Raw genomic sequence first — 26707 nt, 5'->3', positions numbered from 1 at the left:
TAGTGCGGCTGAAAAGGCCAATTTGGGAGTGACAATCCCTTCCACACCGGGAGCAAGTGCAGTCTGTCCCTGGTCTGTCTCCCCGGCTATGGGCCTTCCTTCTTTGCCTCCCTGCCTCAGACTGTTGGCCAAGTGTCTCTTCAAACTGGGAAAGGCCATGCTGCACAGCCTGCCTCCAAGCGGGCCGCTCAGAGGCCAGGGTTTCCCACCTGTTGAGGTCCACGCCTAAGGCCTTCAGATCCCTCTTGCAGATGTCCTTGTATCGCAGCTGTGGTCTACCTGTAGGGCGCTTTCCTTGCACAAGTTCTCCATAGAGGAGATCCTTTCGGATCCGGCCATCATCCATTCTCACGACATGACAGAGCCAACGCAGGCGTCTCTGTTTCAGCAGTGCATACATGCTAGGGATTCCAGCACGTTCCAGGACTGTGTTGTTTGGAACTTTGTCCTGCCAGGTGATGCCCAGAATGCGCTGGAGGCAGCACATGTGGAAAGCGTTCGGTTTCCTCTCCTGTTGTGAGCGAAGAGTCCATGACTCGCTGCAGTACAGAAGTGTACTCAGGACGAAAGCTCTGTAGACCTGAACATAAGAACATAAGAACAGCCCCACTGGATCAGGCCATAGGCCCATCCAGTCCAGCTTCCTGTATCTCACAGCGGCCCACCAAATGCCCCAGGGAGCACACCAGATAACAAAAGACCTCATCCTGGTGCCCTCCCTTGCATCTGGCCTTCTGAGATAGCCCATTTCTAAAATCAGGAGGTTGCGCATACACATCATGGCTTGTACCCCATAATGGATTTTTCCTCCAGAAACTTGTCCAATCCCCTTTTAAAGGCATCTAGGCTAGACGCCAGCACCACATCCTGTGGCAAGGAGTTCCACAGACTGACCACACGCTGAGTAAAGAAATATTTTCTTTTGTCTGTCCTAACCCCCCCAACACTCAATTTGAGTGGATGTCCCCTGGTTCTGGTATTATGTGAGAGTGTAAAGAGCATCTCCCTATCCACTCTGTCCATCCCCTGCATAATTTTGTATGTCTCAATCATGTCCCCCCTCAGGCGTCTCTTTTCTAGGCTGAAGAGGCCCAAACGCTGTAGCCTTTCCTCATAAGGAAGGTGCCCCAGCCCCGTAATCATCTTAGTCGCTCTCTTTTGCACCTTTTCCATTTCCACTATGTCTTTTTTGAGATGCGGCGACCAGAACTGGACACAATACCCCAGGTGTGGCCTTACCATCGATTTGTACAACGGCATTATAATACTAGCCATTTTGTTCTCAATACCCTTCCTAATTATCCCAAGCATAGAATTGGCCTTCTTCACTGCCGCTGCACATTGGGTCGACACTTTCATCGACCTGTCCACCACCACCCCAAGATCTCTCTCCTGATCTGTCACAGACAGCTCAGAACCCATCAGCCTATATCTAAAGTTTTGATTTTTTGCCCCAATATGCATGACTTTACACTTACTGACACTGAAGCACATCTGCCATTTTGCTGCCCATTCTGCCAGTCTGGAGAGATCCTTCTGGAGCTCCTCACAATCACTTCTGGTCTTCACCACTCAGAAAAGTTTGGTGTCGTCTGCAAACTTAGCCACTTCACTGCTCAACCCTGTCTCCAGGTCATTTATGAAGAGGTTGAAAAGCACCGGTCCCAGGACAGATCCTTGGGGCACACCGCTTTTCACCTCTCTCCATTGTGAAAATTGCCCATTGACACCCACTATCTGCTTCCTGCCACAGGATGTGGTGATGGCACAGGATGTGGTCTAGCCTAGATGCCTTTAAAAGGGGATTGGACAAGTTTCTGGAGGAAAAATCCATTATGGGGTACAAGTCATGATGTGTATGCGCAACCTCCTGATTTTAGAAATGGGTTAAGTCAGAATGCCAGATGCAAGGGAGGGCACCAGGATGAGGTCTCTTGTTATCTGGTGTGCTCCCTGGGGCATTTGGTGGGCCGCTGTGAGATACAGGAAGCTGGACTAGATGGGCCTATGGCCTGATCCAGTGGGACTGTTCTTATGTTATATGTTCCTGGCCTCCAACCAGTTCTCAATCCATGAGAGGACCTGTCCTCTAATTCCCTGACTGTGGAGTGTTTTCAGTAGCCTTTGGTGAGGGACCGTGTCAAACGCCTTCTGAAAGTCCAGATATATAATGTCCACGGGTTCTCCCAAATCCACATGCCTATTAACCTTTTCAAAGAATTCTATAAGGTTCGTGAGGCAAGACGTACCCTTACAGAAGCCATGCTGACTCTCCCTCAGCAAGGCCTGTTCATCTATGTGTTTTGAGATCCTATCTTTGATGAGGCATTCCACCATCTTACCTGGTATGGATGTTAGGCTGACCGGCCTATAGTTTCCCGGGTCCCCCCTCTTTCCCTTTTTAAAAATAGGTGCTTTCCTATTTTTTGGTATTTCTTGATTCCTGGATCTTGGTATGTTCTGTCAGCTTCTTGTTGGACCAGACTCTCTTTGTGAGTCTGGAAAACGTGGTAGCTGCTTTACCGATGCGTTTGTTTAGCTCAGTATCGAGAGAAAGAGTGTCGGAGATCGTTGAGCCAAGGTACACAAAGTCATGGACAACCTCCAGTTCATGCTCAGAGATTGTAATGCAGGGAGGTGAGTCCACATCCTGAACCATGACCTGTGTTTTCTTCAGGCTGATTGTCAGTCCAAAATCTTGGCAGGCCTTGCTAAAACGATCCATGAGCTGCTGGAGATCTTTGGCAGAGTGGGTAGTGACAGCTGCATCGTCGGCAAAGAGGAAGTCACGCAGACATTTCAGCTGGACTTTGGATTTTGCTCTCAGTCTGGAGAGGTTGAAGAGCTTTCCATCTGATCTGGTCCGGAGGTAGATGCCTTCTGTTGCAGTTCCAAAGGCCTGCTTCAGCAGGACAGCGAAGAAAATCCCAAACAAGGTTGGCGCAAGAACACAGCCCTGCTTCACTCCGCTTCGGATGTCAAAGGGGTCTGATGTGGAGCCATCGAAGACAACATAGTCCCATAAAGGTGGCAGTGAATCAACAAACGTTTTGAGGCATGCAAAGTAAACTCTTACCCAGTGGGACATGAGGCTGAACTGGACCACCACAAGAATGTTATTTCCATGTAAATATCAACAGGAATTGCCCGAAAGGTCTAAGGCAACTCATACAAGGGAAATGTGAAGGACATGGAATTGTTTGGCTGCAAATGACTGAGGCTTAGAAGCATTTCAAATATTTAAAAGAATGTTAGAAAAAGGAGCGGAATCATTCTTATGAGCCGCAGGGCATAGGACAAAACGTTGGTTTTGATGGGCAAAGAGGTGTCCTTCCAGAGCCAGCCGTGTTGTGCCTGAAGGGAAAGGGTTGCGGCCCCAAGGCAGACTGCCTGCAGAAGCACCTAGCTAGGTTTTTGGCAGAGGAAGTCCTGCCTGAAACTGGTCTACCTGGCCAGCCTATCCAGAATACGCAGAGAGCCCAGTTGCTGCTGCTGCTAACGTCCTAAGAGAGTAGAAGGGTGGCCTGGACACTGCAGAGTGCCCTGCTTTGGGCCACACCTTTCGGCCAACATTGGGAAGAACGCCAGTTTAATCAGTTGTGGAGAGTGTTGAGCACAGAGGCTGCCTGTCCAAAGCCCCGTGGCAGATCTTCGCATTGGCCTGCCCTGATGGAGTTGTATGGAGGGCCAGCCCCACTGAAGCAGCCTTGAGCTCCTTTGGAGGCAGCTCAATACACCACACCCAGGACCCAAAGTAAAGTGGGTACAACCCTGCTCAGAGCCCGCCCATCCGTGAGGCCGACTGGAGCAGCTGCCTCAGGCTTTCCTGGGAGCAAGCCCCACTGAACATAATGGGATTTCCTTTTGAGTAGTCCCGTTTAGGTTGGGCTGCCAGGCAGCACATGGACAGGAGGAAGGGCGCCGTCGCTGCCTGCCTGCCCTGCTCCTCCTCCTGCCCCTCCCTGCGTTGGGAGAGGAAGAGGAGGAGGTGCGGGGCTGGGGCACGTCCTCAGGCAAGGGGCAGCCCTGGGCGCTTCTCCACCGTCTGGGAGTCCTGGTCCCCGCTGACCAGCCCAGGGCCTTCGAAGGGGAAGCTGCAGGCAGCGGTCGGGCTGCCGGCTACCTGCGCTCCGACGGACGCCCTACGGCTACGCCAACGCAGCTGCGCTCGTGGCGCTCCGAGCCTCCCCGAAACTACAGCCCCCGAGACTCCCCGCGCGGTCTGCTCTTCCGGGTTTTGATGGACGGCGCCACAGCCAATGGGCGGCGCGGGCCGTTCCAATGGGGACGGGCGGAGGCGGGCCCTCCTTCCCCACCTGGAGCGATGCCGCTTGCAGGGAGCCGGAGGCGCAGGCAGAGTGCGGGCTGCGCGGCCCGGGGAGGTGAGCGGGGCCGGCTGCCTGGCAGGTGCTGCAAGGGAGGTCCCCGCGCGGTCGCCCCTCGCCGGTCGCTCGGCTCGTGCTCGCATCGCGGCCCGCCCCGTCCGGGTGCCAGAGCAGTGGCGTAGCTGGAGGGGGGGCAGAGCACCAAGTTTTGCCCCCCCCGCCCGGAATGGCTCCGAAGGGGGGGCCGCTTGCACGCTGCAGAACTTACTTTGCCCCCCCCTCTTGCCACGTCACTGGCATTTGGCCCCCCCGAGCCGCTGGCCTCTGGCTCCATCGTGGCACAGCAACGGCGTCCAGCCACAGGGAGGCTCTCAGGAACGGGGCTGCTGGGGGGGGGTCCCCAAGGGGCAGGAGAGCCTCCCCACCAGCGCTGGATGACCAGGCAGGCAGCTCGGAGTCAAGGGGCTGCTTGCTGCCAGTGCCTGGTGCTGGGCAGCCACGGCCTTTGGATCTGGGCATTGCCGACCAAAGAAGCCATGCTGGAGAGTGCGGCTCTTCCAGTCCCCCCTCCACGTGTTGCTGCAGACCCTGAGCCCCTTTCATCCCTCTAGGTCTGTTTCACTTTTTGTGTTTTAAAAACAAGCTTCCTCTTGCAAGGCGGGCCCAGCGGGCTCCCGAGGGGTTGACAGGTAGTCCTGGCAAGAGCATGTTAAAGTGATCTGAGGTCTGGGACAGGGACCGATACTGTGTGGCTTCCAGGTGGGCTGTTGTGCAGTGGTGGCCCCCGTGGTGCAGGGCCAGTCTCGTGGTCTTGACAGTCTTGCCTCGAAGCTCCTGCGAAGCAGGCAGTGATGGGTGGGGAGGCCTCTGCTTAGAGGCACCATCATCCCAGTAGTCTTGAGCAGCCCCCCAGACCGAGCATCCTCAGGGTGCTACAAGATGGGAAAAAAATCTTGCGTTCCAGAATGCCCTGATCCAGCACTCTAGAGCAGGGGTCTCCAAACCCCAGCCCGGGGGCCAGGTGTGGCCCGCGGTGAGCCTCTTTTTGGCCCACGGCCAGCCTCTTGTCTCCTGAAAGCTCCTGGCCCACTTTGCTGAACATGACTGGAATTGTGCTCTGATTGCATCTGGAGGGTGTTCTAAGGGCCAGAGAGGTTGAATGAATGAGAGCCCTTTCATTCATTTATTCACTCATCTAAGTTCCATCTCTAATTTATTTATATAAATTTTATATTTAAATTTTTTTTCCGTCCCTCAACACTGTGCCAGACATTTGATGCTGCCCTCTGGCCAAAAACGTTGGAGACCCCTGCTCTAGGGAGTTATTATTATTATTATTATTATTATTATTATTATTATTATTATTATTATTATTATTATTATTATTAATAATAATAATAATAATAATAATAATAATAATAATAAACTTTATTTATATTCTGCCCTTCTCCCTAACGGGACCCACACTCTTCACACTCTTGCCTCTTGGGGAAGCACGTGGGCCATTAATGCTGGTCATCATAATCTGGTCATACACAATCTTGTGGCACCATAAAGCCCTCGCAGATTTCTGGGGCAGAAGCTTGGATGGAATGGAACTGGCTTTGTCAGATGCCGAGCTGCTCTAAGAAAGCTTCTGCCCCCAGAAATCTGTTCTCTTCTTAAGGGGCCATAATGGCACAGGCCTAGGCCTGTTTACTCAGAAGTAAGCCCCAAAGAGTTAAATGAAACTTATCCCCAAGTAAGTGTGCATAGGGTTGCAGCCTAAGGGCATTGCCATTGCCCAATCCTATCCAACTTTCCAGCAATGCAGCCCCAAGGTCAGGGAATTAACGCTCCTTTTCCTTGAGGAGGCCTCCAGGACTTCCTTCCCACTGCAGGATGTAGTACATGCTCCATCAGCACAGCTGCATCAGTGCTGGAAAGTTGGATAGAATTGGGCCCTAAGACTAATGTTTTTGCTGCAACAGACGAACAACACTGACTCTTCAGGAGGGGGCAGGGTTTTGGAACAGCAGTAGAAAAATGGTCGGTCAACCCACGTTTGTGACAGTGGGCCTGTTTTTGGAAGGGAGGCTCAGTTTCTAGTGGTGGCTTCTCTGACTGCAGATTTTGGGGAATAGGGTGAAGATGCTTGCCACAGCCTTTGAGATTGGCCCTCTCATGCCTGCCCCTTCCTTCCTTTCTGCAGAGCTTCCTGGATCACAGAAGAAGCAGAAGAAGGTGCTGATCCACCAAGCCCTCTTGAAAGACCCCGTAGATGTGGAGAGTCTCCGGGCAGCTGCTCTTAGCCAGGGGGGGCTTCTTACAGATGAGGTCCGCAGAAAGGTGTGGCCCAAACTGCTGGGTGTAAATGTGTACAGCCTCCCACCCAAGCCAGGTACAGTATATATTGGTGGGCTAGGGGAGGGGCCTAGGGGAAGGCTAGACAGGTCTGCACAACTTGTGAGCCAGCAACAACTCTCCTGGGGCTTCATCAGCAACTCTTTTTGCTGCTGCCCAGAGTTGGCCCAACAGGGAGGTTGGCTTGCAGCTGGCAGGCTGTATCTGGAGAGCAGGTCACCTTGTACAGGCCTGCACTGGGAAGCTAGAGGGCTGTTTTTGGAAGAGGGAAAGTGGCAGCTAGAACAGAAGAGATTTTCCTGGCATCAGGGGACTCCGGTCCTGCCCTTAGAAGCTGTCTTATTAACATTGCCGGAGGTACTAGCTCAGAGTGCTGATGTGCCCTGAAAACGAGGAGAGCTGTGCTCTGAATTCAGTACAGCTAGCCCAGCGTCCTGTTTCTAGCAGATGCCCCCAAGGAACCCACAAGAAGGGCACAAAAATAAATATCCTCCCACACTGCTACGTGCAGCATCTCGTACTGACCAGATATACTACCCCTGAAATGGAGGTTCCATTCACCTGTCCTGGTTAATTGCTATTGATAGATCCTATTCTCCATACAAGCATGAAAGGTTTCTGCTGTGTCAGACCTGAAGTTCACGTAGTCAAGGTGTTTACGCATGTTTGCACCAGTGACCAGCAAGAAGCCCCGGCTGGAAATCCATAAATAGGACAGGAAGATACAAGCCCCAGCAGCTGATACTTGGAAGGCCATAATTTAGCTGTTGTTGGTAGTAGTTCTTACCGCCGTCTCCTCTGTGGACTTTTTTCACCACTGGCTGTCTGAAGAAGTGACTCTTAGCATGCCCAGCGTGTGTGTGGCTGTCACCCTCTATGCTTGACTGGAGCAGAAGAGGAGAGAGAATGCATTCTGTTCCTCATTTGTCTTGATGATTGAGACACGTCAGGTACTCCATGGAGCAGGCCTACCAGCTATGGTTTGATGGCCAGCCTGTTTGAGTAACCTGGTGCCTGATTCCATGTTGCTTACACCAGGTGAGTGATGGCAGGTCCTGCACAGCCAGTTGGCATCCTTGCCTTTTTAGCCCTTGTCTAAATATGAACATGAGCCCAGAACTCAAACGTGATTTTTGGTCCTGGCAGTCTGTTCCCTTTTTCGCTGCATGACTATGGGGCAGGAAAGGGACCAGGATTTGTGGGGTCTGGCAGTGCTCTTTGGCCTCTTCCTAATGTGCGCTCCCCTGTTATTTGAATGAGCGCTCTTCTGGGGTGGGGGTGGGGGTGGGGGGTTGGTTGGCAGTCTCTTGGAACTTGGCACACTCTGAATTGGGACTTCCCCAGTGCAATGTGCACCAGGCAGTGGACTCTTGAGCAGATGTGACTCTTCTTCCGGCACAGATGGAAGCTTGGCTTCCTGGAGCAGCTGCAGCTTGATGGATGAGGAGGAGGGGCTTATATGAGAAGCCATGTTGGATTGGCTTTTCAGATCAGTCTCCAGTTTTCCACAGTGGCCCACCAACTGCCTCTGGGAAGCTACCAAGCAGCAGGAGAGAAGGCCTGCTTCTCTCCCACCATGGCCCCCCCAACTGGTGTTCAGAGGCGCATGCTGGTGTGATTGGGAGTCATAGCGCATAGTTCCAGGGAAGTTTCTTGGTGAATTGGCAGTACCAGCTGTCCAGATCCAGCTCAAGCAGCCCTGCCTGTGCCTAAACCCATGTCCTTGTTGCTTACTCAGGCCGGGAAGTACGTGAGAACCACAAGGACTATCACCAGGTCCTCCTGGATGTGCGTCGCTCCACCGGCCGTTTCCCCCCAGGTGAGATGTGATTGGGAGGATTGGGGTTGTGTAGAAGTCTCCCATGAGCCCCTGGTCTCCTCCCAGCACTCTGCACGTGTGTGAATCTCTCTAGGGTTTCGTTCAGGAACCAGCATGCAAAAGAATGACAAGCAACTGGCACTGGCCACATTCTTAAAATGATGCACAGCACAGTTTGAGTGCAATCCCTTTGCACCGCTGCTGCCAAGGGAGCTTTGAGTTAGAGTGGGATCCAGGGTGGCATTTGAAGCAGGCCGCAAACAGTCTGCAGAGGTAAGTCTTGCCCTGTGCTTATGAAGGGATGAAGTATGCCTCTGAGCATGTCCAGAGAGTGCACACAGCTCACTAACAGGGAATTGCAGCCTGCCAGTGTGAAAAGAGGATCTAGACTTGCAGGTCAGAGAGCACGTTTCCAAGCAACATGACTCAGCACCTCTTCCTGCAGAAATGGAGCCATTCTGTCGCCCAGCCCCAGCAGTTGATAGCAGTGGCTGGGCTGGGGTCAGGGGTCAGGGGTCAGGGGTGTGGTTTATCCCTCTGACCTCCGACCCCCCCGGCCTAGGTATGCATGAAGAGCAGCGCCAGATCCTGCAGGAGCAGCTGATTGACGTCATCCTGCATGTGCTGAGGACCCGCCCTGAGCTGCACTACTACCAGGGGTACCACGACATCGCTGTGACGCTGTTGCTGGTCTGCGGGGAACGCATGGCAGTAGCTCTGCTGGAGAGGCTCTCCACCCTGCACCTCAGGTAAGGGGCCTGGCGGTGGGCCTGCCTCAGGGAAGGGAGGACTGGAAGCAGGCCCAGTGCCCACCTGTGCGGTAAGGTGAGTGGGCCGGGGAGTGCAGTGGACTGCAGGGCTGGGAGACAGTTGTGTGGAACTGGCCCCCCTTCAGGCAGGTCAGGTGCCCTGGCCTGGACAGCTGCACATGGCCAGGTTTCCCGAGGGATTCAGTGTGGAGCAGGGCCGTTCCCACCCTGCCTCTGCCACTGTCCTTCCCAGGGACTTCATGGACCCCACTATGGACAGCACCAAGCACATCCTCAACTACCTCATGCCCATCCTGCAGCAGGAGAGCCCTCGTCTCCATGACTTCATGCAGAGGTACCTGCCCGTGTGCCTGCTGCCCTGTGGGGCTGGGAAAGGCAGTAGTCATGACAGGTCATGCTCAGCCTGCAGGAGGAAGAGGCAGAAGGTGCTGGGGGCATCTTGCATGGGGGTCAGTCCCAGGCCGCCTTCTCACTGGTGTCTCCTTCTCTTTGCCTATGGTTGCAGAGCTGAGGTGGGGACGATCTTCGCCCTGAGCTGGCTGATCACCTGGTATGGCCATGTCCTGGCCAACTTCCAGCACATCTTGCGCCTGTATGACTTTTTCCTGGCCTCTCACCCACTTATGGCTGTCTACTTTGCTGCTACGGTATGGCCCATGGTGGGCGGTAGGGGGTTGATGCTTCGGCTGGCTGTGGGATTGGTGGTGTGTGTCCTCGTGGTTGAGATTGGCACTGGCTCTAGCCTTTACTCCAGCACAGGGGCCGCCTTAGTTGTGGTCCCCCAGGACTGGACCCCAGGAGGCTCATCTGGCACCTCCCTTGGTCCTTCAGGTGCAGGTGAAGAACTTTCCTTTCTCCCAAGCTTTCAGTCATGAGGGTCCTGGAAGCTCGAAGCCCCCTGAGCTACAATAGCCAATTGGAGCTTATTTCCAGTTTGTGATTGTGCAAACCAGGAGGGAGCTCCAATCAACAATCGGAGATCAGGGCAGCCACGTGGAGGCTCACAGAGAGCTGTGAGCCTCCAGGACCCTAACGGAGGCTTCAGCAGCCCTCCGGGCACGTTGAAATGTTGCTGGGTCCCCACAGCCTCGCAACTGCTGCAGCATTGTCAGGACTACCCCTCCCTGCCCCGCCACTACTTAAGAGATTCCCAACCCTCAGAGGAGTTTGGGAACCTCTTATTAGATAAATATTTTATCTAGAGCAGCGTTTCTGAACCAGTGGTATTTGTACCATTGGTGATACTTGAGGTAGTATCTGATGGTGCACGTGAGTCCCCTGGAAGCCCAGCGTCTGGCAGTGAGACAAGCAGCAGTGGAAGGCTCAGCAGGTGGAGCTCCAGCATGTGCTTTGCACATGGTGGAAAAAGCCACCTGGTCTGCCCTGAGCCTCCTACCAGTGTTTGTTGCATTGGGTCTAGTCTCCCACTGTGAAAGCAACTGGTGATGACACCATTGCCAGTGGTACATCTGGTGGTGCTTCCAACAGGTGGTCCATGAGAAGTGGCAAACACTGAGAAACTTGGATCTAGAGTAGGGGTCCCCAGCCTGTTAGGAACCGAGCTGCACCACAGGAGGTGAGCGGCAGGTGAGCGAGTGAAGCTGTTGGGTTCCGGGTGAAGCCCCAGACCCCAACTTACCTCTGCGACTGGCTTCAGCGGAGGAGACGCAGCAGGAGGAGGGCAAGAGAGCACAGGGGGCGGCTGTCAGGGAGCGAGCGTCCAGCCTCCCTGTACCGCATCCGGCTCCACTGCTCTGGCAGGGAAGTGCTGGGGAACCCCAGGGCCTTCTGGGCCATCTCTGGCTGATGATGCTGGTGGTGGGCAACCCAGCAGGCCGGCGCCAGGTGCAGATGCGTAGCCCCCAGCTGCTCCCACCAGGGGAGATCAGCTTGGGGACCTAATGTCCCAGGCAGCACAAGGCGGGAAGCCTCTCCATGCTGTGGACGGTGGAAGGCACACCCCAGCAAAGCAGGCAAGGAAGGAGTGGGCTGGCTGGGAGGAGAAGGCTGCGAGGGAGGAGGGAGTCACTGCTAGCCACCAGGGAAAGAGAACTGTGGCCCCTTTATGACCCCACCAGAGAGGAAGGGGTGGGGTCGAGGGAGGCTGACCAGTCCCATAAAGCTGGGGGGGGCAGTAATGAGCAGGCAGTATGGTGAAGTAGGAGGCTTTGAAGCTAGCAACCACCTCCCTGGGACCCATCCCAGACTGTAATCCCCAGAGCTGGGATCAGCAACCTGTGTTTTTAGAGCCGCATGCGGCTCTTTCAGCCATCTGCTCTGGCTCTTGCAGGCTGGGATTTAAAGGGGCAGGATGGGCGGCTGCTGCTTTCCCCTTGGGGGGAGCAGGTGATTGTTTTGTGCTGCGTGGGAGGGAAAGGGGGCTTGGCCGCTCCTGCCTGGGAAGATGGTGTGCTGGGGCTTTGCCTGCTCCTGTAATGCGCTGTGCGCCCTCTACGTCGTGTATATGGTGAGTGTGGCTGACAGCAGCCAGGCTCCCCTCCTGGCTTCCTGCCACCCTGAGCGTGGCTGGCAAGGGGTGGGGGCGCCAGGTGGGTGGGCTTCCAGTGGGGGGTCGGTGGGGGGCGCAGAGGCAGGAGGGGGAGCCCAGGCAGGGCTGCCTGGGTGGGGGGAGGCAGGGGCAGCTCCCAGGAGAGGGCAGAAGGCACCTGCAGTCCCCTTGTGGGCATCTCCTGTGCACACAGCTGTGGGGTGGGGCTTGGCACAGTGAGGCAATGGGGATGACCTCACTTTTGTCTTGTAGGGCAATAGATGAGGCAGAGCAGTGGGAGGGGGGGGAGTGTTGACTTTGCAAGGGTGGGTGGGTGGGTAAGAGGGAGGCTGTGGAAGGGCTGCCTGTGTAACTCCATCTTTACCTTGCTTTTCTGGGGTGCCATGGGGAGCAGGAGGGCAGAGATGGGGCTGTGGGAGCCTTAGAAAGGGGTGCTCTTTCAGGAGCAAAAAAGATGGGGGTTGACCTGGGGAAAATGAAGAGTGCTAAATTCAAGGGTGCCGTCTTAGCATGCACCGTCCCAGTGTGTGCCCAGGGTGACCAGAGGTCCTCTTTTTCCAGGACATGTCCTATTTTTTAGCCCCATGTCCTGGAAAAGAACTTAAATGTCCTGCTTTTCCCTGTGAGCAGGCAACGCATCCCCTCTTGTAATTAATAAATTACAAGTAATACAGTTTTAAATTCAATAATATGTAATATGTAATACATATTATGTAATATGTAATAATATGTAATATGTAATACAGTTTTAAATTCAATAAGTAATTTTAAATTAGGCACATGAGATCAATAATACAATATATAATAAATATATAATCTATATATTGATCAATATGTAATGAATATACTAGATGAGTGTTTTAAGCTTTTATTTTGTGGTCCTACATTTTTCTTCAATATCCTACATTTTGGGGTGACTTGTCCTCTTTTATTGTTATGACATCTGGTCACCCTGTGTGTGCCTCAGAGTGCCATCTCTGTGCCCAATCCTATCCAGTTTTCCAGTGTCGGTGCAGCCATTCTAATGGGGCATGCACTGCATCTTGTAGTGGGGAGTCAGTCACAGAGGCCTCCTCAAAGTATGGGAACATTTGTTTCCTTAAGTCTGGGCTGCATCAGTGCTGGAAAGTTAGATAGGATTGGGCCCTCAGTCAAGATATATCTATCTTGACAATATGTATATTGTCTGGTTAGCACAGGAAGGGGAACTTGCAGCAGATCATAAAGGTAAAAAAACTATATATGCAGTGTTATCTTCATTTTAGATGAAAAAGGGTTTTGTGGCTCCCAAGGTTTTCTTTTCTCCGGAAAACGGGTCCAAATGGCTCTTTGAATGTTTAAGGTTGCCGACCCCTGCCCCAGAGGAACAAAAGCGGGGTGACGTAACCCTCTTCCCCTGGAGCCTAGTCTGAGGCCTCCTGGCGGCTTCACCCCACCAAGGTCCCTGGGGAGAAGACTTGGGAAACCCCCTTCTTCTCGGCCATTAGCAAGGGCAGGCGCCTGACAATCCCCTCCCCTTGGTCCGTGGAAAAATGGCCTTCCACGAAACCAGTCCCTGGTACCAAAAAGGTTTGGAGCCACTGATCGAGATCTAGAGACTGGTCTAAGATGTGCAAGGTCAGTGCTGAGCTCCGAGGACAGCTGGCTGGCCCAGGGGGTGGAGGAAAGGGGGAAATGAGGCATCAGTCATCAGGATCCCTCTGCCCCTCCTAGATTGTTCTCTACCGTGAAGAGGAGGTTCTGGCCTGTGACTGCGACATGCCCAGCATCCACCAGCTCTTGTCCCGGATTCCTCAGGATCTACCTTATGAGACCCTCATCCTCCAAGCCCACCAGCTCTTCCACCGTCTCCCCCACACTGAGCTAGCCAAGCAGGCAGCCCTTCAGCATCACAAGAGGTGAGCAGGGAGTCAGAGCCATCTGGGAGAAGTGGGAGAGTGATCCTGATGGTTGCCCAAGGGAAGGTGTGTCCTGCTTGACAAGATCCCGGCCTGTGCTACCAAGGTGGAGAATAGGGTGGGAGGAGGTCAACTTTTTCTGCCCTTAAGAAGTCTTTAAGTGTGGGGCACCTCCCATATGAGGAAAGGCTACAGTGTTTGGGGTTCCTTAGTATAGAAAAAAGGTGCCTGAAGGTGGGGACATGATTGAGGGCGCGATCCTAACCAGGTCTACTCAGAAGTAAGTCGTATTTTGTTCAATGGGGCTTATTCTCAGGAAAGTGTGGTTAGGATTGCAGCCTGACACATACAAAATTATGCAGGGGATGGATAGAGTGATGTTCTTTTCCCTCTCAGACAACTCCCTCTAGGAGACATCCACTAAAATTGTGTGTCAGGAGAGTAGGAACAGACAAAAGAAAATATTTCTTTGCCCAGTGTGTAATTAGTCTGTGGAGCCCCTTGCCACAGGATGTGGTGATGGCCTTTGGCTTAGATATCTTTAAACAAGGATTGGACAGATTTATGGAGGAAAAGTCCATCACATTACCAGCCTTGATGGGTATGTACAACCTCCTGATTTTAGAAGCAGGCTACCTCAGAATGCCAGATGCAAGGGAGTGGCAACAGGATGCTCTCTGTAGCACTGTGAAATTAACCTTTGGCCTGATCCAGCATGGGATCTTCTTAGGTTCTTAAGGGTGAAAGCCTCATAAAACAAGTACAGGTTATTTGAAATTCTACTATAGCGAATCCATTTAAAAAACAAAGTCCCTTTGCACAGTCGATTTAAAAACAGCCTTGCTGTCCTTTGTGATGTTAAGATAGAGTCATTAAGACCAAGTACAATCAGGTGCTTAGAAAGGATGTTGGGGGAAGGGAGAGAGAATGATTGGTGGATTGTCAGTTGGCTGCCCTCTCTCTGACTATTGTAAAGGACTGTTTTCCTTTAATTGAAATTTTAATTGAAAGGGCCCTTCTCATCATGTTGAGATAAAAATCTCAAAAATATATATATATAATCCCTGTATAAGGTTGGACCTGTAGCTTGAGAGTGAAAGTGTGACTGAGTTTGCACCATTTGCAGTTGACACAAAGATAGGCCGCACTCCACACCCAGCTTGTGCTCCTCCTGGCTGCTACTCGGCAAGAAAACGTCTTCCTTGGTTATGGAAAAACAGCCTCTTCCATACATGATTGATTTGGATGGAAAGCTCATGCCCTGCACTCATCTTTTTTAGCACAAGCTGAACTTGGCTACTCCCAAGATTCAGTCTCAGGATGTGTGCCCCCCCCTTTGTTTGTGTTTTGCTAATTTACCAGGCTAGTTTAGGAAGGCCCAGGGGTAAAGGGTGCACATACGGTATTTATTAAAGTAGAATGTGGACCTGTCAGTCCATGAGGATGTCATGTGTATGTTTGAGAAATGCACACAAGCTGACTGTTGTGACTGTGGCCACTGCATGGGTGAAGGTGGGAGGGACCTTTCAGGCTGCTCTTCAGTCCAAGTGAAGGGACCATCCAGATGCTTGCAGGATCTCAGTGTTAAAGCCACTTAAAAGCAGTGACCATCCAAAACATAAAAATAGTCAGAGCAGGCCATTTTCGGGCGATGGAAGTGCTGGGCTGGAGACCCCTAAGGTGGTGGTGGGAAGCTAAGAAGGTGTGCCCAGGAAACGAGGAAAGGAACAGCAAGAGTGCTGGGCAGGTGGGTAGGCAAAGAACCCGCTTTAGAATGAGGAGGTCTGGTTTGATTGGGCAGAAGACTTGAGAGGCCACCCCTTGCTTTTCAGGCAGCACAGCAACTGGCACAGGGATGGGACTGGAAGAGGCCCACAGCAGTGACTCGATCCAGCAAATAGTCTCACCGAAAGCAGCCGTATTCCTCCAAATGTGAGGGCTCCATTTCTAGATGTCGCATTCTAGCATGCAGTGAGCAGCCTGCTCTCTCCCCCGATTCGTTTGGAGTCTCAGGGGGCGAGCACCACCGTCCAGGTCGCTCCTGAAAGCTGTCCTGGAGAGCACCGAATGCAGCTCATGGGCTTTTCCAGCACGACACCATGCTGGGGGAAAAACTCTGCAGAAGTGGCTCCAGGCCAAGGTTGCGCATACCCGTCTAGGCTAACTGGCTTGTTCGGATTCAGACTGGCATGTGGGGAGGTGGAGCCTGGGTGGGAGTCACAACTGGGCCTGGGCCGCCTCAAGCCGTGCACCCTGAGAAGCCACTCTGCCCGGGAGCCTTTGCTAATGAGCTATTTTCTCCCCCCCCCCCAGCATCGCCGTTGGCGCTTTCCCTGAGTTCCAGCAGGCTGCGTCCTGCCAGCGGCCAGACGCCATCCTTCGCCAGCAGCAGCACTTGACCCCCAGCAAGGCCCAAACGGACATGCTTCCTCCCTCGGCAGAGCCCAGCTCCCTGGTAAAGATGGCGGTTTGGGGCCTGACTGCCACACTGGGTGCTGCTGCTCTGGCTGTCACGCAGACCGCCCTGGAGTGGGCCCCGGAATTCCTCCTGCAGCTCTTCTAGCAGCAGACCAGACTTCTCAGCGCAGCTGTCCCAAGACTTCCAGTGTCCCTGGATGTGCCGAAGGAAAAAGGGATGGCAAAGAACACGTGCCGGGAGATGAGCGCTGCTGCTGCTGCTGGGACAGGAGTGGGGGTTGCAGGGCAACAGCGATGAGGTTCTGTGTAGGGCTCCAGACTCCCCCAGAGGAATGGAGCATTTCTGCCCATGGACAGAGCTTTCTGTGCCGCAGGGAGCTGTAGCTGCCGGGGGGGGGGGGCCTCCAGACTGCAGCTCCCCATCACTGCCTTCCTCTTGTGGGGGTCTTTGTGTGGGCTGCAGACGCTCCAGTGTGTTTCTCTGAACAGTGGCAGGCAGGCCCAGAGGTTCCTTCCCTAGCTGGTGTTCAGGCACGTAGCAGAAAGAGATCTGGGCTGGTTTAGTAGGGAGCCAGGCACCCAGGCAGAAGCACAAAGGAGGGACACTGGGCCTCAGGAGGTGGGAGTGTGGTCTGCCTGGGACAGATGGGCAGTGTGCACACTAAGGCAGGTGAGGGCAGGAATAGGGTCAGGAAAGAGCCTTGATGCACTTGAGGAGCCAGCCCATTGGAAGAGGCTCTGGGAGGGCTCTACTGCTCTCGGCCCACAGGCTTCTGTGGATCTGACAGTCTCGACCTCCTTCCGGGTTTAATAATGGCCTTCCTCGTCTCCCATGATACTTTCCCCATTACCAGAGGGAGAGGAATAAGAAGCAGGAGGTGAGGGGTCCTCCTTGCACCCTGGTCCTGCCTACTTGGTGGAGGTGCAACGTCAAGGCAAAAGGTGCAAACATAGAGGTTCTCAGCAGGGCTGCTTTTTTGGACCAAGGAGGGCTGAGCCTCTCTGGCTCTCAGGTCCCTGACAAGTGCTGCACCTCAATCTTGCAGCTCAAAGCCAAGTGTCCTTTATAAATGGTTTATTCTCAAGGAAACAGAGAACTGCAGGCAAGTGACCCCATCATAAAAATAAAAGGCACTGATATTGCCTGAGAGTCTTCTTGGGCAGAATCCTGCCTGAGCTGAGTTGAAGCAGACTTTAGAGGTCAGAACGGCTTCTCTTTCTTGCATTCAAACCTGTAGGCCTGTATGGATTCTACACTGTGTTCTGGGCTATTTAGCACCTCTGTGCTCTGCGGTGGCTGCCATTGGCCTGCAGGGAACTTGCTTCTGTTTCCATGGGTAGGGATTGCAATCCTGAGCAGTGGCCCTGAGTGTGTGCAATAGGTTTGAAGACAGGATGGACTCCAGGTGTGAGTGCTCCCCTCCTGCTGGAGCTGCTGAACCCCCCTTCCTATACTCCCACTCTGCTGGACTCTGTTGAAGACGGAAGTGGAGCCCTTAGAGGAAAGCCCATGTTTCCCTGCCCAGGACCACTCCTCGGGCTTTCCTCAAGGCTGTGGGGCCAAGGAAACAGCTGCTCAGGACCTCATTGAAAGCACTTTTAATTTTATTACAGAAAAACACTTCTAAGCTGGTCCTTGGTCTGTGTTTGTGACTTAGGGTGCTTCTTCTTCCTCAAGCACTTTTCTCCCTTGCAAATCTCAGGGCCCTGCCTGCAGGAAACAGCCTGTGGCAGCAGATTGGTGGGGGGGCACTCAGTTTGTCCACCTTCTGGCCTTGTTTGCGGCTCATCCTCCCTTCCTGGACTGGAAAAGGATGAGGGGGCAGAGATGGAGGGGAGGAGAGCGCTGGGCGGGAACAGTGGAGAGTGGGAGGAGCAGAGGCCGGCATATCATTGGGTAAGGAGGGGCAGCAGTTGGCATGTCGCCTTAGGCACCAGGAGCTCTTCAGCCAGCCTGGAGAACAGGTCCCAAAGTGGCAGGGTCCTGGTGCAGCATGAGAGGGGGCAGCCTGGGATCTCGTGCTCAGTCACCCACCCCTTGCAGTGCAGGCTCTTTTAAAAAAATAGAAATAGTAAGAAAGCCCTTCAAGGAAGGCCACAGCCTGGCCTCGGTATGGGGGCCGACTGGGTTGTGCTGCTCAGTGCCACGATGGCAGACCCACAAGCTGGCCAGGAGGTGCATAAGCCTGACTGCAGTGGCTATGCTGGCTGGAGTGTGGGAAGCATTTTTCCACTGCTGTTTTGGGGTAAGCCCTCAGGATTCTCCACAGAAACAGTGACCAGGGCACAACCCACCAGGAAGCTGCCCTGACAGCTCGGGCTGTCAGAGGTCTCTGTCTGAGGCTGCTCCTAACTACACTGCCAGTCATCGTCAGCTGGGTGACCTGGGGGTCTGACTTGGCATGAGACAGTGGTGGAGAGGCTGGCAGATGCCTGCACTGGCTCTTCTCCCAGATCTGAAGGCTGCAATCTGGCACATACCGCACCGCTGGCCCCATGGTTGTGGAAGCAAAGGGATGGGTGGCAAAAGGCAACAGGGGACTGGTAGCCAACATGCCTTTGAATGGGAGGAGGGGGCAGGTTCAGGATGGGAGCTGGAGTGATGAGCTGAGCGTGTCTGTCTTGCTTCATCCAGTCAGTCTGCCTAAGTAGGGGCCAGGGCTGGCGGGGGGGGGGGGGTCTGTGCCTGTTGCTGTCCAACTAGTCAGTGGGGCGGAAGGTGAGCAGAGGCGGCTTCTCTGGCATGAGGATGAAGCCAAAGACAGTCTTAACATCTGCCTTGGAGACAGTGTCGATTTTGAAGTTCCGCAGGACCTGGAATGAGAAATGCCTTGGATGTCGGCCTGGAGCAGCTGGGCTTTTGGTGCGGCATCTCTGGGGACCACCACGTTGAGGGCCTCCCTTTCACAGCCCATCTCTGCAGGCACCCAGAGCCTGTCCGCTAAGCATGACAGCCGGACTAGCACCCAGGAATGCTGCACATATTTGGAAAGTGGGTGGTTTGGAGCAAGGTGTGCAGGAGACGCACCCTGGAGAGGGCTGCCTGCGGAGCCTGCTCTGCCTCCCCCCCACTGCCTTCCCAACTCACATGCATAAGGAAAAGCATCATCTCCGCCTCTGCCAGGCGCCGCCCGATGCACTGCCTTGCCCCGAAGCCAAAGGCCAGAGCCTTGAAGTTGCTGTCCTCCTTGCTGAGCCAGCGCCTGGGGTCATAGCGCTCAGGGTCACTGAAGACTTCGGGGCTCCGGCCCATGGCGTAGAGGCCCACTTGGCACAAGGTCTGCAAGGAGAAAGACACCAGGGCCGCTTTCTCCACTGGTGATGGCTGGTTTGTTTTCTGCCCTCAGCCAAAGCAGCCCGTCCTGTGCTGTTTCAGGTGAACTGCCCACCGTTCCTCCCTGGCCACCCCTGCTTGGCCCTTCATCACCTGCTGGGGTGTCTATCTAGGGCAGTTTCCTTTGTTCCAGGCAGTGATGATGTGCTGAGCCCCCAGGCTGTAGCAGACTAACCCAGGCACGGCAGCCAGAAACTGAGACTCCACTTGGTGCAAAAATGGTGGAAACTGACCACATGTGCCAGGGAATACTCACACCAGCCGGTACACAGTAGTTCTGAAGCACCACGTCTCGTGTTGGGTAGCGCTGGACAGTGATCCCCACAGGGTAGAGTCTGAAAGAGAAATTTGCCATTCCCTGATGGAGACCAGCTTCTCCATTGCTTGGTTGTGGAAGGGGCCTGATCCAGGATGGTCTATTTGGAAAGGAAATGGCAGCCCCAGGAAAGAAAAGGGCAAATGGCCCTTGTTCCAGGGAAACTTAGTTCATCTACAAAACACACACTGTCCTGTGTACTGAGTCTGTCTGCTTTGCAAACGTTAAGTCTGCTGCTCCTTCCTCCTAGAGTGGGTCTCACCCATGCGTATCTCTGTCTGAAAATGGGGCATGGAAACGAAAGGGATGATGCTTCAATTGGAAAGGAGACAGCAGGAAGAAAGCTAAGGACGGAAGGTGGTCCGGAGGCCACGGGAGAAGCGTTCTGCAGGCAGCTGCTGAGACAGCTCCCAGCTCCGTCTTGCATCTAGTCAGCAAAGGGGCAAGGCCAGTTTTCTCTTGGGAGTGGTTTTGGGGCACAGCAGACCACAGGGCTAGACAGTTTTAGCACCACATAGAGGACAGCCCAGACTGTCAGCCATGGTTGGCAATGGTCAGAAAATTAGTCCAGGCAAGAAGAGCTCCAAGCGGGAGGAAGAATCACTACCCAAAGCATGTCATGGACTCTGCGCCCAGCCCAGGCAGAAGGAACTCGAGAGGCGCTATCAGCAGAGCCCTTTTCAAGGAATGGGAGTGTCCTCTCTAGGGGTGCCCCAGACAGACAGACTGCACCTGGAATGCACACCTGGGCGGCCACTTCTGGGATGATGTGGCTAGTTAAGCAGCCTCTCCTTCCTGACTTCTCCTCCTCCTCTGCCTTTCACATTTTCAAAACTGGCTAGTCAGGGAGCAGAACTCCCAGGAACGCCCTGCCTGCCAAGTGAGGATGCAGAGGAGAAGAGGCCCCAAGCTTCCTCATCACTGGAGAACCGCTGGAAACAGGGTGGCTGCCTATCACCAGCTCCACCGTGGCCTTCCCCGGTAGTGGCGCTGGAGGAGAAGTGAAGCCCTTCCATGCCCTTCTCACTCCCGCTGCGAGGAGACTGAAGATGAGGGGGCACAACCAGTTGGCATGTCCAGGTGGGAATCAGGAGGGGAGGGGCAGTAGGCATGTGGGGGTGTCCCCAGCCGCAGGCTCCACAGTCCATCTCCCGAGTGGGGCTCCCTGGCCTTTCTCCCCATCCACCGGGCGCTTTGGGCAGACTGCCTTATGAGTTGGGAGCACTTGGAAGGTCTGAAGCAATTTCCCTCCCTCCCCCTCCCCCCCCACCTGCAGGGAGATCACCTCTTCCCTCGCCCTGGCTGCGCTAAGAAAAAGGCATTCCTTGACTGGCCCCCAGCACGCCGCGAACCTCCTGTCCCATCAAGGCCACAGTGGTTGCTGCTGGATCAACGCCGTTCCCTGCCCGTGACTCGGCCCCCTTCTGGCGGGAACGCCCCACTGACCTCAGAGTCTCCTTGATGGTCCCCTTGAGCAGCGGCAAACGATTCAGCACCTTGGAGAGCTCCGCGGGCCCGCCGGACTCCGCGGCTTTGATCTCTTCGCGAACAGCGGTCTGGACGTGGGGGTTGCGGGCCAGCTCGAAGAGGGTGAAGAGCAGCGGCATGGCGGTCTGGGGGCAGGCAGGCCTCGTCAGGGGGGCTACTCCACGGGGTACTCAAATGACCACCCTTATGAGCGCGATGTGTGGCACCCACTCCCCCCCCCCGCTTTCGAGTGGAGACCATTGACTGGTGGGAGCATATAAAGTAAGGGAAAAGCCACTCCACTCCCCCCCCCCGACAGCTGGGCAAGCTTCACTCTCGGCACACCCACCGTGTCCACCCCGCCTGCCGTGAACTCGATGATGTTGGCCTTGATGGCGTCCAGGGGCAGCTCTGCCTGCAGAAGCAGCTCCGCCATGATCCCCGAATACTTGCGGGGCTGCCCCAGGCAGAACTCCTGGTAAATGTTCTGGATGCACCTGTCGGCTGCAGAAGCGGAGAAGGGGGTGGGGTGTGAGCAGCAGACGCCAGCACTCTCCCAGACAGTTTACTGGGCTCCTCTGGTCACAGCGGACACCGACAGTGAGGCTGGATCGAAAGAGGACTGATTCCAAGTGAAGTTCCCCAGAGAAGCCTGTGGAGGAGGAGGAGGAGGAGGCGGCATCCACGAGCCACCCCTCCCTTTCTTGTTCAGAACATCCCAGGCAGAGTCAACCACAACATGCAAAGAGAAGAGGGCACGTGGACATGTGTAAGACACTTAATGGGTAGAGCCACGTAGCGGAGGCATTCCAAGCAGAGGGCCTGCATCTGAGCCACGCGCTCTCTCTTGCTTGAGAAACACCTGCAGAGCAGCCAGGCACCTCCCAGACCCCTTCTGCCAGCCCAGCATAGCTCGTTCAGCCTCCCAGAGCCAGTCACAGAACAGAGGCCAGCTGCACGCCAGCCAGCCAGCCTCCTCCCTCTCCCTCTCTTGTATTCTCCAGATTTGGAACAGGCCCCAGTGTCCCGGTCCTCAAACAGCCCCACTGCCCCCCAGTGCTGAAAAACCCAGCGCTGCATCCTGAGAGCACCTGTCAGGGCTCCAGCTGTGCTCCTGGGCTTTGCTTCCTTGCCCTATCCTGCCATGCAGCCCTTCTTCCCCGTGCCAAGAAGAGGCTTCTGCTCTGCCCCTTTGCCAAACCACTTGGCCTCCTTGAGGACCAGGTCTTCTGTGTAGCCTCTCCTGAACCCGTCTGCTTCCCCAACCCAAGCCCCCTGCTCACCGTGGAGTTGGGGTTCAGTGGCAGTACTGGTGCACCTGTGCAGAAGGTCCTCCCAGCCCCAGCCCCTGGGGTCTCCACTCCTGAATTCAAAGCCTACTGGGTGGCCTGGACCAAAGCTTGACCCAGCAGGTAGCTGCTTCCTCTGTACTGGGTGCCTGGCCAGTCCAAGCCCATGACTGTGGATCCCAACACTGCCGTGCTCCATAGAGCAGGCACCACCTGGCTGTGGCATGAGACCATCGCACTGAAGATGATCCTGCACCCCTTTCATGCTGCTGGGCACGAGAGCCCCTCTCCCAAGGCTGACCTACGTTTGTTCAACACTTGTGCTCTGAGGCATATCCTGTCTGGTTACTGCTCTTCCACCTGACTATGTCCCCCTCCCAGCAGTCCTGCTTCCTGGTGCTCTGGGAAGAGGAATAGGTGACCCCACTGCTTCCTCCCTTCCCTCAGCGAGGGGTCCCCAGGCCTGACCGTGCTTAAAGATGGCATCCCAGGCATCCATATGCTCCTGCCAGAGCTTGTTGTTGACCCAGCGCATGACTCCTGGTGGGAGGAAGAGCAGCGGCAGCGTGGTCCTCAGCATGGTCTCTATGGCATCGATGAAGTGCAGGGACTCCGGCTGTGGGCTCTCTTCCAGGAGACCCAGGCGCTCTCCGTACAGGGCATAGCTGCTGGCTGTCAGAGCGAGGAATTGGTTCAGGGGACAGAAGTCACTGGAGGGGAGAAGCCAGCCATGTTCCATGCCAAGTGGAAGGAGGAGGATGGAGATGCCCCCTCCCCCAACACCCCCTTTCTGCCTGCCTGCCTGCCTGCCTCTAAGCCCTATGCCTCTATAGAGCCCTATGCCTCTTAGAGCCCTATAGCCTATGCCTATAAGCCTATGCCTCTAAGCCCTTGCATTCTACGCAAGAAGGGACCCTGACAGTCAAGTCAGTTGAAGGTGTGATCACCATACCCAGAAGAAGCTGCCTGCTGCCTTCAGCTCTCTGTGCAGTCGACCCACCAAATGGGTCCACCCAAAACAGTGATTTCTGGAGACTTGGGGACCTTTCGTTTTGGGTCTGCACTTATTCTCCCAGAGCCTCTTTGTGTCATGCTACCTGGAATGCACAGCAGAGGCTGCTGCTTGATCTGGGGCAGCAGAGCATGGAAGAGGCTGAGCTGCAAAATGCAATGTTCCCAGAATCCTCTTGGCCTTAGGCAAGCCACTCCCTCTCAGCCCCAGCTGCCACGTTGGGGGGGGGCAGGACTGAAAGAGTTGACTGGATGAAGGGGAGGTTTGGATGGGAACAGCAGGTACCTTCCAGGGTAAAGCGGAAGAGGTCACGGTAAAGGTCCACGGTGAGCGAGCGCCGAGTGTTCTTCCTGACCTGCCGGTGCATGAAGTCCACAAAGTCCTCAGCCACCGTGTTGAGGAAGGGCAGGAACTTGCGTGTGCCCACAGGGCTGATCACCTCCTTGTTGAGAACTAGCCGGTCAGAACGCCACTCCTCCCCATTCCTGCACGGCAAGACCCCAGGGGGAGGGAGCGTGTGAGGGTGCTCTGGGCCCAGCAGCACAGCCCTTGGGTCACAGCAGCAGCCATGGACTGTTCTGGCTTCTTGGGTCACCCCAGCTCCCCCCCCCATAGTGTTTCTCAGTCCAGCCTTTCCCTTCTTTCCACGCAGCATTTCCTCCACGCTGCCTGCAACTGATGCCGCCGTTCTATTTTTCAAAGCCATAAGCACACATAAGAACAGCCCCACTGGATCAGGCCATAGGCCCACCTAGTCCAGCTTCCTGTATCTCACAGCGGCCCACCAAATGCCCCAGGGAGCACACATGACAACAAGAGACCTCATCCTGGTGCCCTCCCTTGCATCTGGCTTTCTGATGTAGCCCATTTCTAAAATCAGGAGGTGGCACATGCACATCATGGCTTGTACCCCATAATGGATTTGTCCTCCAGAAACTCGTCCAATCCCCTTTTAAAGGCGTCCAGGCTAGACGCCATCACCACATCCTGTGGCAAGGAGTTCCACAGACCCACCACACACTGAGTAAAGAAATATTTTCTTTTGTCTGTCCTAACCCTCCCAACACTCAATTTTAGTGGCCATCTTGACTCTGGATATTAGCGCCATAGGGATTGTGAGAAGAGGACTGTTTCTCCCATTTGAAACAACCCCAGAGCTGCTAAGTTGATTCAGGGACCAGGGAGTTGGGGGAGTGGGGGGGGGGAAGTGGGCAGAACAAGGGTGGGGATGGGGGAGTGTCAAGGGGGCATGAAGGGGGGTTAACAGCAACAGCAGCTCTGCCAATGTCTCATCCCCTTTCCCAGCCTCAGTCCACCAACCTGGGTCCACTTGGACTTGTGCCGGCAAAATAGATCCAAGGGGGCTTATGGGGGCAGCAAAGGATTGCCCCCAGGCAAGGGGACAAATGTTCCTTTACCTTGAGGAAGCCTCCCCCGAGGGATGCAGCATGTGCCCCAGAGCTGGTGAGGCTGCATCAGCGGGGGGGGGGGGTTAGGTTGGATTGGGCTGCCCCTTAATTTTGTGCTTGTAACTTGGTTTGGCTGCAAATTGAAAAAATTGCCTTGAAGCTCTCCTGGCAGAATAGAAGGTAACAAGGAAAGATTTCTCTAAATAAATAAATACAATAAGGAGCAAAAAAGAAAAATGCAAGAAGGACCTCTAGTCCTAAGCGTGCCTCGAGCAGAAAGGCGGGTGCAAATACTGGAAATCAGATCAAATAAATCATGTGGGATGGAAGGAGTGGCTCTTCTCCATTTAGTCAGGAGCAATCCCACTGCGGCCTGCACCTCAGTGATCAGCCTCTACCAGGTCATGTACACAGTTATTTAAATTCAAAGCACCAGTTAAGATAGACAATTAACACATAAAAGACAAAATTAATTGATGGGCAGCCCTTGCAGATGGACAGCTATAAGGAGTTGCCCTGGAAGCCCTCAGAGCAGCTAACTGGCAACTGTTCCAGCCAACAGCTTTTGCTCCCCAGCCCTCCCATCGAAGGAGCTCCAGGAGACCTTCTGCAGGCATGCACCTGCAGCAGCACAGGATACACCCCTTCCTCGCCACCTTCAAAGAAAGGAGGACCCCTGGCCCCCTGGCCTTGCACTACCTGCCTCTACTGGCAATAGCTATCCTCCTGTGTCTCTGGCACCAGCCCCTCCTAGTCCGACAACCTGAGAGGCTTCAGCTGGACTCAGAGCTTCCAATCACAGCTGAGTGCCGGCCCCTTCCCTTGACCTCAAGTAGGATGAAAACACAGCGACAGGTGGCAGTACTTTACACAGGCATGCGCCACGCACCCACAATGACCCTCGCTTACTTGAGGAAGACTCCGCATTTGTGGTTCCGCAGTTTGCGATGGGCGGTCCATGAATCAATGAGCATTCTGCGTGGGAAGATCCCCTCTGACTGGAAGAGCTGGGCAGCATCGCTGGGCAGGAGCACATTGACACAGTCATAGGTTCCAATGGTCTCCCTGCCAAAATGGGACAGATCCAGGCTCTTAGGAGACAATCCCCACTGTCTGCAGCCCTCCCCACTCATGGGCCCCTGTCTGCTTCCAAGGCTAGGGACTACACACACACACACACATCAACCTCCAAACAGAAGTATTCCTCACACACAAAAGCTAGCAGATACATCATGGGTGTCTGAACATACCACAGAGCGTACAGGCTGAACGGGGTATATTGTTCTACAGTTAAGGGTAAGAATATGTGTTTCCTTCAGTGAATGGCCTCTGAGGAAAACACAGTGGGTCTGACCTGTCTGGAATTTGAGTATGCCAGAGAAATATGAGAAAGTGCTCATTAAATAGAAGTTGATAAAATTCTTCTGCTAAAAAGAAACTTTCCCAGCCAGAGAGAAGCAGCCTGAGAAGTCTTGCAGGGATCAGACTTCCTGGGACTATTTCCTTCAACATTATTAGTGACCTGAGGGAAGGACAGTCTGGAGCCCCCTTGTCTGAAGATGTCACCAAGGCACTGAAGAACTTGAAAAGAGTGCAACAGGCTCCCCACTTCCCAGATCCTATACTTCAGATGCACCAGGTACAGGTGACAGTGCAAGGACAGCCCTGAGAGCGCAGCTCTCTCCCTGCTGATGGACATGCCCTGGATCCTGCCAGGAGGCATCTCAGATGTCAGCACAACTCCACCACCAGAAAGACCACATGGGGAGGAGGAGAAGAGTCAGGGAAGTGGGAGGGA

The 26707-nt window shown here is 54.4% G+C and overlaps 2 protein-coding genes across 3 annotated transcripts; one reads left to right on the top strand and one right to left on the bottom strand.

The window, feature by feature from the left end:
* Positions 1–4178: 4178 nt before the first annotated feature.
* On the top strand, positions 4179–17707 carry LOC136647784 (TBC1 domain family member 20-like). Of its 2 annotated transcripts, XM_066623553.1 has the most exons (9): positions 4179–4382; positions 6517–6705; positions 8407–8487; positions 9050–9236; positions 9490–9591; positions 9763–9904; positions 13480–13664; positions 15497–15596; positions 15978–16045. In XM_066623553.1, the coding sequence occupies exons 1-8, from the start codon at positions 4241–4243 to the stop codon at positions 15546–15548; spliced, it is 1080 nt and encodes a 359-aa protein (XP_066479650.1). In that variant the 5' UTR covers positions 4179–4240; the 3' UTR covers positions 15549–15596; positions 15978–16045. The 2 variants fall into 2 exon arrangements, with proteins under 2 accessions (XP_066479650.1, XP_066479649.1); XM_066623552.1 differs by lacking the exon at positions 15497–15596 and having other exon boundaries at positions 15978–17707.
* Positions 17708–18586: 879 nt separating this feature from the next.
* LOC136647785 (cytochrome P450 11B, mitochondrial-like) lies at positions 18587–25887 on the bottom strand. Its single transcript, XM_066623554.1, has 8 exons — positions 25819–25887; positions 23786–23985; positions 22957–23160; positions 21549–21703; positions 21179–21345; positions 19673–19751; positions 19171–19362; positions 18587–18896 (listed from the first exon to the last, which is right to left on the bottom strand). Exons 1-8 carry the CDS (start codon positions 25881–25883, stop codon positions 18783–18785), a joined length of 1176 nt encoding a protein of 391 aa, XP_066479651.1. The 5' UTR covers positions 25884–25887; the 3' UTR covers positions 18587–18782.
* Positions 25888–26707: the final 820 nt, after the last annotated feature.

The sequence above is a fragment of the Tiliqua scincoides genome, chromosome 4, assembly GCF_035046505.1.
Source record: "Tiliqua scincoides isolate rTilSci1 chromosome 4, rTilSci1.hap2, whole genome shotgun sequence".
Lineage (NCBI taxonomy): Eukaryota > Metazoa > Chordata > Lepidosauria > Squamata > Scincidae > Tiliqua > Tiliqua scincoides.
This window is presented reverse-complemented; position numbering and strand designations above follow the sequence as displayed.